The sequence below is a fragment of the Sphaerodactylus townsendi genome, linkage group LG03 (assembly GCF_021028975.2).
Source record: "Sphaerodactylus townsendi isolate TG3544 linkage group LG03, MPM_Stown_v2.3, whole genome shotgun sequence".
NCBI classification, from domain to species: domain Eukaryota; kingdom Metazoa; phylum Chordata; class Lepidosauria; order Squamata; family Sphaerodactylidae; genus Sphaerodactylus; species Sphaerodactylus townsendi.
This window is the reverse complement of record NC_059427.1, coordinates 143,870,292-143,883,101: the sequence shown is the minus strand read 5'-3', so window position 1 is coordinate 143,883,101 and position 12,810 is coordinate 143,870,292. Positions and strand designations below refer to the sequence as shown.

The window sequence follows — 12,810 nt, the reverse complement described above, 5'->3', positions numbered from 1 at the left end:
CCCGTGGGTGACTGATCCACTGAGTGAGCATCACCGCCATAAAGACTTCAGCATGGGGGTTTTACCACCCCTGAGCTAAGATTTGGCCCAAGCCTTTGAGCAGGCTTTTCTTCCTTGCCACTGACTTGGTTATCTTTTCTGTAGAGCCGAACTCGCAGAGGATTTGGAGTTTGGCTGTAGCGTGTACTCTCGGCTCTAGCCGGGTCTGCAGATCTTGGCTGTTTAGTTTATTTATATGCCGACTTTCCTCTTCAAAACTTCTCAAGGTGGACACCATCTCAATGCAACATCCGATGATTATAAGTGGTCCCTTAAAAAATTCAAAAACATTTAAACTAGTGCCAAGTTTCACAATTTTTTTTAAAAAACCCTGTTTTGAGAGCAGATGAAATAAAAGAGCATCTTTTAACTCACAGCAGGTTTTGGGGGGAGGGTTTTCCTTTTGTTACTGAGGGTTCTGCAGAACGCCCTTCAAAGGGGCTCTGCTCTCCTGTGTGTGCACAGCATTCTGGGAACTGTTAACACGTTTGTGGTTCTTGTTCTGAAAGGCCATGTGTAATTGCCGTTGGTTCTAGTTTCCTTTCCCTGTTCCAATGGAATTGTGTCACTATTTTGCAGAGCGGGCCACCAGGTCCCCCGGGCTCAGGGATGCCTCCCGGTGGCCGTGGTCGTGGCCGAGGCCAGGGTAATTGGGGTGCTCCTGGAGGAGAGATGACCTTCTCAATCCCCACTCACAAGTGTGGACTGGTTATTGGCAGGGGTGAGTGTCGTGTGCGATTCAGCTTGTCTTCAGCTGTCCTGAGGACAGCCCCTGTCAGGGCAAACATCTGAAACCAGCAGCAAAAGCCTATTTTAAGAGGCAGTAAAATAGACTCTGGGTGGGGGAAGGGTGCACGAGGGAAAGAGGAGGGCTGTTGCTAGGGAGTGCCGCTTTCCTTGACCTGGCACCTTGGGCTGCCCCCACCCTCCAACTTCGGCTGGCACTGCTTTGGTCAGGTTCCCACCGCCACTTTGCCAGGCCGGAGGGAGGGAGGGTGCTTGAGGAAGGGGGAGAGTGGCTTCTGGGGTTCCTGTTTGGGGAGGATGGAGGGTAGTTGAGGAAGGGGGAGGGCACTGGCAGGTGAGGAGGCTGACCGGCCTTTCACTCTGTTTTGGTGCAGGGACAAACCCTGAACTAGCGGGTGCTCAGGACAGTCCTGTGCACCCATTGGTTGAGGATTCATCATCATGACAGTGTTAGTCAATTATATAGGGTGAGATACCAGCCCCCTAATTGATACTGCCTCTTCCAGGAGGGGAAAACGTCAAGGCCATCAACCAGCAGACGGGCGCCTTTGTAGAAATTTCTAGACAGCTGCCACCCAACGGGGATCCCAACTTCAAACTGTTCATCATCCGGGGCTCACCTCAGCAAATTGACCACGCCAAGCAACTTATCGAGGAGAAAATCGAGGTAGGCACTCAAAGTGGGGTGCAGCAGGCCCCCCCAGGTGCGGGGGAGGGCGGGGTTATCAGGGGCCTGGCAGGTCTCACTTTAACATTTTATCTTTTGCTTCCTTAGGGTCCTCTTTGCCCAGTAGGGCCTGGGCCCGGACCTGGGGGACCTCCTGGGCCAGCGCCAATGGGCCCCTTCAACCCTGGGCCTTTCAACCAAGGGCCACCCACAGCACCTCCCCAGTAAGTACTTGTGCTGCTCGAGTGCCCCCCTCCCCTCGTCAGTTGCTTTTTGCATTTTGCTTGGAGATGTTGGGAGCATTTTCTAGCTTTCATTCTCCACGACACTCAAAAATGGAGAGGATCTTTTGCGCTGCTAAATTGGGGGGGGGGGGACCCAAGGCTTAGTGGCGGAGCATTTGTCTGGCACACAAGAAGAGCCCGGGCTCAGTCTCCAGCAGCTGCAGTCCAAAAGGACCAAAGGTGATGTGAAAGACCTCCACTTGAGACCCTAGAGAGCCACTGCCAGTCTGAGTAGGTAGAGCTGTCCTTGAGGGACTGGTTCAATGGAGGGCCGCTTATGTGTCCCTGTGAGAGGGGACCAGAGAGTGCAGGCCGGCACTGAACCAGGACGAGACCTCATTCCGGGCAACCTTTCGCCTCCACAAAAATGCCTCCTCCCCTTTTGAATGAAAGGTCTTTGCGAAAGTAAATCAGCTACTCGGGACGAGGGGATACTCGCCAGCTTCAAAATGGCGAGGGATGTTTTCAAAGAAACTCTGAAGTCTGGGCCTCTCCCGCTCTTTCCAAAGCATTTGCCAAGAAGAAGGATTCAAATCACCCTTGTTTGTGTAATGAAGGGTGTTTTGCGTGGCTTTCTGCAGGCATTTTGCACTTTCTTCCCTTTGAATGGGCAATTTTTACCTTTCCTGTCTAATCCCGTGAAAATTCATCACAGGAAGCACCCAGTTTTGACGAGCGGGTGCCAGGACAATCCAGTACCGAAGCACATAAAAACAATACTGGATTGTTGGCCATTCTTGTGTTACGGAAATAGGTGTAACCTTTGCTATAGTCAGAAGCCTTCTGCTTCAACAAGCTGATCTATCACATGCAGTCTTGCTTCCAGTTCAGAGGTCATCATAGACCTGGTTTTGGGAATCTGCACAAACTGAGCAGTGGTTCCTCTCCTGTCGATGGACTTCTTGCTTGCTGATTTGGCCGCTGCTGCCTGTAGCCAGAGGACCTGACCCTGATTCAGTTGGGTCCAAACAATGAGTCCCTTTTGTATTTTCTTTAGCGTGATTTCCCAGGGGCCAGCCACAAATTTCCCCTACTGAGGATTGAAGGGCTGGTTTATCCAGTAGTCCCTGCAGAAATTCCACCGGTGACCCTTCTCCTCTTCTTCTTTTCAGCCCAGGTGGGCCACCCCCTCCACAATACCCGCCCCAAGGCTGGGGAAATGCTTACCCCCAGTGGCAGCCGCCTGCACCGCATGACCCAAGTAAGTACAGCCGTTGCTGCTGGCAGGCTGGTGTTCACAAGCCACTGTGACGGACTGGAATGTTCAGCTTCCTGTGTTGCCTCCTTTCCAGGTAAAGCAGCAGCAGCAGACCCCAACGCGGCTTGGGCAGCTTATTACTCACACTACTACCAGCAGCCTCCGGGTCCAGTTCCAGGAGCACCCCCCGCCCCCACAGCGCCGCCCGTGCAAGGAGAACCCCCGCAGCCACCCCCCACTGGGCAGTCCGACTACACGAAAGCCTGGGAGGAGTATTATAAGAAGCTGGGTAAGGGGTGCTCCAGAGATCTCCCTGGGCAGGTTGAACGGTCTGACGAGGATCGTCACAGGGCTTGCAGGGACCCAACGCTGACCCCTTGCAGCTTCTGAAAGCTTTCAGGAAGGAACGTCCCATCTCAGAATGCTTTTGGGGTTTGTCTTCCAGTCCTGCGAAACTCTCGCCTCTTTCGTGAAGTGGGGGCCTCTGGCTCCTTCTGGGCCTGGTTCCTTTGCAGACACTTCATTGGGCTGCAGGCTGAGGTCACAGAGGGGAATTGGAAGGCTGCTTTGAGGCAACCTCTTGGGCCGACTAGCGACTTGGGGCACGAATCATAGAATAGAATCATGGAATTGGAAGAGGCCCCAGGGGCCATCCAGTCAAGCCCCTGCCATACAGGAACACACCATCAAAGCACCCCTGACATATGTTCATCCAGCCTCCTTCAAAGGAGGAGACTCCACCACACTCCAAGGCAGTGAGTTCCACTGTCGAACAGCCCTGACAGTCAGAAAGTGTTTCCTGAGGTTTATGTGGAATCTCTTTTTCCTCACCTTGAACCCATGACTCCTGGTCCTAGTCTCTGGAGCAGCGGAAAACAAGCTTGCTCCCTCACCAACAGAATTTTGGTAACGAGCGAGCAGAATCGTGACAAGCTCAGTTTTGGACCAGTCGACAAAGCAGTGAAACTTGAAGGCAAGTTTCAGAGCAGAACAAAACAGGCATGGTGTGGTGTGGCACCCAAAAACACAAAGTTTATTTCAGCGTGTGCTTTCCAACCCACAGTTCACTTCATCAGATGTGTGACGTGCATTGGTGGGGGTTTTCCGGTAAAAGTTGACCAGGGAAACTCCAGAAAACAAAATTTCAGTTCAAATTTAAGATGAAGATTTTTTCCCCATGGGGGAAAATACGGCATCAGAAAATTCTGTGCCCCTCTTCACTGGTGATGTGCGCTGCTCTGAAAGCTGACCCTGGAATACTTGTTAGATTGCAGTCCAGTCGCACCTTCGAGATTCACAAGAGTTTTCAGGAATGAGCTTTCGAGATGCAAAGCTCTGTTTTTCAGATACATGTTGTGTACAGTTCTGGGCACCGCAATTCAGGGAGGATATGGACAAGCTGGAACGGGTCCAGAGGAGGGCAACCAAAATGGTCAAAGGTGTGGAATCCATGCCCTACGTCTATGAGGAGAGGCTTAGGGAGCTGGGGATGTTTAGTTTGGTGAAGAGAAGGTTAAGAGGTGACATGATAGCCCTGTTTAGATATTTGAAGGGATGTCATGTTGGGGAGGGAGCAAGCTTGTTTTCTGCTGCTCCAGAGACTAGGACCAGGAGTCATGAGCTCAATGAAGGAAAAGAGATTCCACCTAAACGTCAGGAAAACTTCCTGACAGTAAGTGCTGTTTGACAGTGGAACGCGCCACCGCGGAGTGTGATGGAGTCTCCTTCTTTGGAGGTTTTTAAGCAGAAGCTGGATGATCACATGTCAGGAGTGCTTTGGTGATGTGTTCCTGCATGTCAGGGGGCTGGATTTGATGGCCCTTGGGGTCTCTTCCAACTCTATGATTCTAAGTCAGAATGGAACTCCCCGAGTCCGTATATCCAATGAAGATCCTGCAAGAGATGCTAATTTTCTGCTCCTAAGTATGATTCCCCTTTTCCGTGGAACTGATGACATTTTGTGCCTTACCTTTGCACGTCAAGTCCTTTCTTTGCAACACTGTTCCCACCTTCTGACTGGGATAGAAGGACTCCAGGATCGCCATTCGGACTTGGATACCTTGGAACCTTGTTGGTCTCTAAGGTGCTGGATCCAGGTCTTCTGCAGACCAACCCGGCTCCCCTCTGAAACTGTCTTCCTGGAATACCTGTTGTTTGGTGACCTGCCCTCCTATTTTATGACCACGCGACATGTTTACATGGCTGCCGGTTGGGAATTTTCAGAGCCTGTTTGCCTGTTTGTGGTTGTCTCCTGCTGGCGTTTGCTTTGAATCTCTTCAGCTCTGCTGCAGGAAGGCAACAGCCAAAGTCCCTCAAGCAGCCTGGCTTGATGCTTTTCCCCCTCAAACTTTCTGACGTAACTTCTTCTACGGAGAAGGAGGTCTGCTTGCCTCTCCAGCGTGGTATAGTGGTTAAGAGCAGGTGGATTCTAATCTGGAGAACTGGGTTTGATTCCCCACTCCTCCACCTGAGTGGCAGAGGCTTATCTGGTGAACCAGATGTGTTTCCAACTCCTATATTCCTGCTGGGTGACCTTGGGCTAGTCATAGCTCTTCAGAACTCTCTCGGCCCCACTTACTTCACAAGATGTCTGTTGTGGGGAGAGGAAGGGAAAGGAGCTTGTAGGCCACCTTGAGTCTCCTTACAGGAGAAAGGGGGGTATAAATCCAAACTACTCCTCCTCCTCCTCTTTCAATGTGGTAGGCAGTATCAATGACCCTTGACAATCTTTTTTCCCCATGTTGAGAGAGGGTGGCCTATCCGGGCAAGCAGTGCATCCCAGGCAGTTAACACCCTTGCCACGTTGAGCCCCCACTGGTTGTACTCTGCTCATGAGGAGCCACGGAAGTGGTGAGGGTGGCCCCCCTGCCTCCCTCCCACATGGTCCCTGTTGTGTCATGCTCTGGAGATGATCTGAGCCTAGCATTCGAGACCAGGCTGTCTCCCTCTTCTTTGGGGCGTGCTCCCAGCGGCCACTCGTTTTGTCTCGTCTGCTCAAGCCCCAGTGCTGTCAGCCCGTGGCCCACGAAGGCCTTCCTTGAGAGAAGAGCTGAAACTAGAGAAAACAAAACGCAGCAGAGTTATATGAAAAGCCGTTATCCTTTAACAAAAGAATCATGTGCTAAAAAGCACCAGCAAGGGGGGAAAAACTTACACAAATAAGCAAACAAAGAACAAAATACAGCAGCAGCACAGCATACAATAATGTAGCACAAGGAGGAGAGCAACAGGTAGAGCAGGGGTCTGCAACCTGCGGCTCTCCAGATGTTCATGGACTACAATTGGCCATGCTGGCAGGGGCTGACGGGATTTGTAGTCCATGAACATCTGGAGAGCTGCAGGTTGCAGACCCCTGAGGTAGAAGCACTTCTGTGTCTGCCAGACAGTGGGAAGGAGACTTTTTTTAACCTGCTGCTGCTGCTGCAAGGCAAGAAGAAGAGTGGGAAGAGGAGAGGAGCATAGAAAGCTGCACCATAATATGCAGCAAATCAGCCAATTAACTGGCCAGCTGTGCCCTGCATCAACATACATCAACCAAATGGCGCCACCATTTTGCTCCTGCAGTAACTCGTACAAGGGATGCCAAATATTCTAACATTCCTGCAAAGGCGTAGCTAGGAAAAATGGAGCTCGGGGCAGAATTTGAGTGCCCCCCCCCCCCGAAGACAGCCACCCTCCCCCACCATGACCAAGCAATAATTTTTTGCACCAGGTCATTTCAAAGGGGATTGGGGGGTGGGGGGGAGGAGAGCTGGGTCTGCCCATATAATCCATGGGCAGAGCAGGCTGGCTGGGGGTGGGGGGGCTGGAGAGCTGGCACTGTCCAGAGCAGGCCCGGCTGGGCTTTTGGGATGGGGGGGGAGGGAGGGAAGGCTTCTTCTTCAGCTGGCCCAGGTCATGCCCCCTCCCCCACGCCCCACTTGCCTTTGGTGCTGAGGTGGTCTCAGGCAGCTTGGCAGGGCTGGGCCTCCTTCCCTCCTTGGCCTGGCCCCTCCCCAACAGACGGCTCTTTCAGCTGGCTCTGCTGGAGGCGGGGCAGTCCCCAACAGACTGCTCCATCAACCAGCTCTGTTGGGAGCAGTCTGTTGGGGCGGGGGCGAGTCGAAGGGGGAGGGGTGGGGACGGCAATTTTGCCCCCCCCCCCACATGACTTAACTGGGGTGCGCTTGGATCAAATGTCCCCGGATGTCCCCATTATAGTTTCGCCACTGCATTCCTGTCAGCATCAGAGTCTGGTAGGGGAGAGAGTAGCCGAGAACTCTGCACGACTCAAGCCCTGTTCCCCTTTGATTCTGCAGGCCAGCAGCCTCAGCAGCCCGGAGCTCCACCACAGCAGGACTACACGAAAGCTTGGGAAGAGTATTATAAGAAGCAGGGTGAGTTCGGAGGTCTTTTGTTGCAGGGCTGCCGCCAGGCTGGGGCAAGGGGGCCTGTGGGCTTTGCCTGACCCGGGCTCTCTTTCTCCTCTCTCTGCCTTTGGGAAGCAGCTCAGGTAGCTACGGGGGCAGCGGGGCCAGCGGCACCCCCAGGTCCTCAGCCAGACTATAGTGCGGCTTGGGCAGAATACTACAGACAGCAAGCTGCCTACTATGGACAGACGCCCGGGGCCGGGGGCCCAGTGCCGCCGCCCACACAGCAGGGACAGCAGGTGAGTTGCACAAGCACACCCGAGCTGGCCCTTCTCTTGGGGGGCCGTCCTCAGGAAATGTCTGGTGCCAGGCTTAAAGGCAAGCTCCCTGTTTGGGGGTGGGGGGATACATGCAATCCCTTTTTCTTTCTAGTTTGGGTGACTGGGATTTTAATTCCTCCGGCCGCCACCCACACAGCAGGTGAGTTGCACAAGCACACCTGACCCTGCCCTCCTCTTGGGGGACCGTCCTCAGGAAAAGCCTAGTGCCAAGTTTAAAGGCAAACTCCCTGGTTGGGGGGGGGGGGGGTACTTGCAATCCATTTTTCGTTCTAGTTTGGGTGACTGGGATTTTAATTCCTCCTCTCTGTCCCCCCCCCCCCCCCCGCGAGCAGTTTTGTGCCAGTCCTTTTTCCTTTGCAGCAGGGTTGTCAAACATACGGCCAGGGGAGCCAGAACCAGCCCCTTGAAAGGACTTCTCAGGCCTGTGAGCCAGCTGAGGCAACCCTACCTGTTACTACTAATCTGGCCTGGTGAACAAGCAGGAGCAAGCAGGGGGGTTGTAATCTAGGCTGGCAAGGCGGCTGCAAGGTTGCTAGCTGAGGCAGTTACCCACCCCACCCCAACCCCCTTTCTGATCTGGACTGGGGAGCTTGCTGGGGGGCTTAACAGCTGCCACAACCACCCCACCCCCACCACCCAGTCTGACTTGACCAAGTCAAATTTATGCCATATTCAGCCCTCATAACAAATGATCTCCCTGTTTCATAGTGTAGCCTGGGGATCCGTAACCTTTTTGAGCCTGCAGGTACCTCTGGATTTCCGAGACAGGTTGGTAGACATGGTTGCCACAGGAAGCCGTGCCAGCTACAGACGGTCAGGGAGTGGGTTCTGCCGCCTTGCTCTAATGGGGACTCTTCAGCATTTCAGGCAGAAGCAGCACTTAACAGCCTGCCTTTTAGAATGCATATACTGGTTTTATTTATTTATTTATTTATTTATTTATTTATTTATTTATTTATTTATTTATTTATTTATTTATTTATTTATTTGGGCTTCTCTGGCCATACCCACAGCTTCTCTCTGCGGAGCAGGGGAGTGGAAGTAGCTCTATTGCGTTCAGAGACAAGATGAGCCTAAATTGTGTGCTTTGCTTTAAAAAAACACTTGGCCAGTCTGCAGCCTCCGTGACCTATGCAGGTTAAGCAGATTTGCCTGTCTTGGTTTAATACAAGCAATTCTGTGTCTGCCAGACAGTGGGAAGGAGACTTTTTTTCACCTGCTGCTGCTGCTGCTGCAAGGCAAGAAATCTCAGGAGGGTTTTTTAAATCTCATTTTCAAGGCCACTGTGAAAACTAGGGACTTGTGTGTGTTCTCTTAAAAACCAGACCAGGAGGATGCTGAACTCTGTGTCCTAACCTGGCTGCAGAGCTTGTGCCAGGGGTGTGTGTTTGTGTGTGTTTGTGGATTGCCCAGCCACTCTCGCCCCGGTCTCTGGCAAAGTTTCTGCTGATGGTGAGCAGCAGAGGTGTGACGGTATTCAGTGAAGTTCTATAAGCAACGAGTGAGTGAATACAGAACCATTTTAAAACATTTGCCCTGCCCTTAATAGTTGCAGTTTTGTGTTCTTATGATCCTTCAGTGGCGTCAAGTGACCCTATGAATGAATGGCCTCCCAAACGTTCTGTCGTTAGCAGCCTTTCTCAGGTCCTGCCAGCTGAGAGCCGAGGGGCCTCCTTGGGGGAGTCAGTCCAGCCCATGTTGGGTCTTTGTCATTTCCTGCTGCCTTCCACGTTTCTGAGCATTGTTGTCTTTTCCAATAAGTCCCATCTTCTCGGTTGGGTCATTTTTACTTGTAGGGAAGAGTTCGGGCTCGATATGCCCTACAGTCTGCTTCTTTGTTTTTTAGCGATCCACAATATCTGTAAAAACTCTCCTCCAAATCCCACATTTCAAAGAAATCAACTTTCCTCATGGGCCTGCTTTTGCACCTGTACTCACTCGGTGGTGGGGGATGCTGCAGAACAGGGGCCTGCAACCTGCGGCTTTCCAGATGTTCATGAACTACAATTCCCATCAGCCCCGGCCATGCTGGCAGGGGCTGATGGGAATTGTAGTTCATGAACATCTGGAGAGCCGCAGGTTGCCGACCTCTGCTATAGAAGGAATGACCCGGGTCGCCGGTGGCCCATCCTTGTGTACAGTTTGGCAGTGCAGCTTCTTTTCTTCTTCCTTCCCACAGGCTCAGTGAGTTGAATGTGAACCTCCCCATCTCTGAAAATCTTTTTGTTTTTGGGACAAGAGGTGGCCGCTGCAGGAAGCGACGGGGTGGGAAGGGAGCCGGCCTGTTGCTCTGGTTTGCTGGGCTTCTTCGGGGAATCTTGGCCAACGCCGCCTTCAAGTCTCTTAAAGTAAAATCTAAGTCTCCAACCCCCCCTAACGTTGAGCCAGCAGCTGTAGAAGATAGCCGACTAAAAACTGCTGCCGCCAGACCCCCACCCTGCCTGACACACACCTCAGTTTTCAGGGTAACACTTCCTCCTTTTCTTTCTGTTCCATTTAAAAAAAAACTTTACAAGGAAAAGTCACTCTGCTTTTTAGTTAGAGTTGGAACATTCCTCGGACAAAGGTGTTGGTGTTTCAGACGACCCTCCCCTGCCCTTCCATTTCTCCACTGCTGGGACTGATCTGTCGTGTTTTTTGTCTGTTCAAGAGGAGATTGAAACAAAACAATTGTATGCTCAGTTTTTACTTTTTACCGCTCGTTTTTAACTTCACAAATAAACGATAACAAAAAAAACATCCCCCCTGTGTCTGCCGGGTGGTGTCTGTCTTTCTCTCTCTCTGTCCATAGGGTTTTTTGAAGCTGATGTTTGTTCACAATATAGCTGTTGTAAAAGCCTGAATAATGGTCATGAATTAAAGAGCTTCCTGTGTTTTTATAGTTTGAGCAGGCATTGTGCATTTTTGTTGAATAAAATGCTTTTTTGTTTTAAAGACTCTTGATGCGGCCGTGTGTGTTTGCAGAGGTGAGGCCCTTTGGGAGCTGCTTCAGCTTCACCCAAGGACACTGGGAGTAAAAAAAAAAAACTTGCGCATTTCTGCAGTCTGGCAATCAGCTAAACTTTGGTCCGGAATCAAGAACTGCTGTAAATTCAGCGCAGTTGACGTCTCTTGTCAGATCGGGAGAGCAGCCTTCAGTGGCTTCCGGTTTGATCTATGTGGGGGAGCACTGTTCATACAAGAGTCCATGAGCAGAACATAGGGAGAAATGGCCAGTTCATTGCTGGTACCCTTTCAGGTGGTGGCTTCATCAAATACCCCCTCCCAAACTCCACATGGGGAAAGCCATGTGCTGGCTCCAGCTTTATGCTTTTGGCTCCTCCCCCAAGCTCCACCTGGCCCAGCTCCACTGTGGAGTTTGGGGTGGAGCCAGCCCTACTGGTCGTGTTCAACTGCACCCCTTCCCCAAATTCCCCGGGGAGTTCGGGGCAGGGGTGCAGTTGCAGGGGCGGCGTGCCCCCTCTTGTGACCATCAGGAATGGTGCCCGGGGTTCCAGCTCCCCCTGACCCCCTAGCTACGCCCCTGTCAGGCCCTCCTTGCAAGAATTTCTGAAGAGCCACAACTGAAATATTCTTCGCACACATTCAGTTCTCACTAAAGTGAAAGGTGGATTATGAGACTGAGTTGATTTTAATGGATGGGAAGATTTATATGAGAAAAGGTACTTCCCGACATATTGTTTTGCTTGATGACGTTCTTGTCGTCTCCAACGTCCCTGCTTAATTTAGTTAAACATCTATGAACAAGGGTTTAAAAAAAAAACCCGCTGAATGACTTCTGTCTGAGCTTCCAGGCCCGACTCAAAGCCCAGCCTGATGTTTCTAACCCTTCTCGTGGCAGGAGGAAGCCAGGGCTGTCTGATCTTTTTGTCTGCTTCGTATTTTAGAGGGGGAAAGCGAATGAGTGCCTGGGGCGAAGGGGCAGACCACCATGCAGGCTGAGAGGGAATAAGCCGAATCTGCCTTCCCTTAGCTAGTATCCTTGCGGAGTGCCTCTTACAGCCAGGATGCTGTAAGACTGTCCAGCGTCGCCCTTGGGGAAGGGGCCCTGACTCAGTGACAGAGAATCTACTTTGCATACAGCAGGTTGCGACTTCGATCCCTGGCGTCTGCAGTTAAGAGATTCAGATAGGGGATTAAGTGAAAGACCTCTGTCTAAGACTGAGTAGAACAGTGGTGGCGAACCAATGGCAAGGGTGCCAGAGGTGGCACTCAGAACCCGCGGCGAGCAGGTAGGACTCTGCTGGGAGGGCTGGTGCCTGTGCTTACTCCTTTACCTGGGAGTAAGCTCGGTTGCTTCGTGGAACTTGCTGCAATGAATAAACCAGGATTGCATTGATTCACCTGTTCAAAGCGATGCGGTTCTGCTTCAAAACCGAGCCATAACTGACCAACTACCTGCATTCCCGGGTAATGCGTGCCCCGGAGCCAACAGTTTTTTTCTAAAGTAAAGCCTCAGTATTCAGGTTAAATTGCCGCGTTGGCACTTTGCGATAAATAAGTGGGTTTGGGGTTGCAGTTTGGGCACTCGGCCTCGAAAAGGTTCGCCATCACTGGAGTAGACCATCTTGACCTTGATGGACCAAAGGTCAGATTTGATATGGAGCAACTTCCTGTGTGTTCGGTGGGCCGCGGCTCAGTGGCTGAGCAATTGCTTGGCATGTTCTGAGTGTACTCCCTGCCAGCGTGGCCCCAGGCAAGCCTGAGCTCACAAACTAAGCAGGGGCACCTCTGGCTCCCCAGAACAACAGGGGCAGGCAGTGGCAAACCACATCCGAACCTCTTGCTTTGAAAACCCTGTGGGGCTGCCCTGTTATGCAGGCTGTGGCTTGATGCCAAATACAAACAACAGAACTTCAGTTAAAAGGGCCAGGCAGTAGGTGGTATGAAACACCTCTGTCTGAGTGGATAATGTTGGCCTTGAAGGACCAATAGTCGATTCAGGATAACGCAGAGCCTCTTGTATTCATATCCTAGCTGAGTCTGTTGGCCTTGCTCCTGAAGGGCCGGCTTCTCCGTACTTAGAGAGCCAGCATGGTGTAGTGGTTAAGAGCAGGCGCACTCTAATCTGGAGGACTGGGTTTGATTCCCCGCTGTACCACTTGAACTGTGGAAGCTTATCTAGTGAACCAAATTAGCTTGTGCACTCCAACACATGCCAGCTGGGTGACCTTGGGCTAGTCAC

At 51.9% G+C, this 12,810-nt stretch overlaps 1 protein-coding gene across 2 annotated transcripts in view; it reads left to right on the top strand.

Annotated features, from left to right (window-relative positions):
- LOC125429066 (KH-type splicing regulatory protein) overlaps positions 1-10,559 on the top strand; it is a 37,767-nt gene extending 27,208 nt beyond the window's left edge. For both annotated transcript variants that reach the window (XM_048489832.1, XM_048489831.1), the window contains exons 13-20: positions 619-760; positions 1,293-1,453; positions 1,562-1,677; positions 2,850-2,938; positions 3,030-3,224; positions 7,234-7,311; positions 7,423-7,583; positions 9,805-10,559. In XM_048489832.1, the coding sequence (XP_048345789.1) occupies positions 619-760; positions 1,293-1,453; positions 1,562-1,677; positions 2,850-2,938; positions 3,030-3,224; positions 7,234-7,311; positions 7,423-7,583; positions 9,805-9,813 (951 nt within the window). In that variant the 3' untranslated portion in view covers positions 9,814-10,559. The remainder of the gene's footprint in view (positions 1-618; positions 761-1,292; positions 1,454-1,561; positions 1,678-2,849; positions 2,939-3,029; positions 3,225-7,233; positions 7,312-7,422; positions 7,584-9,804) is intronic.
- The last annotated feature ends 2,251 nt before the right edge of the window (positions 10,560-12,810 follow it).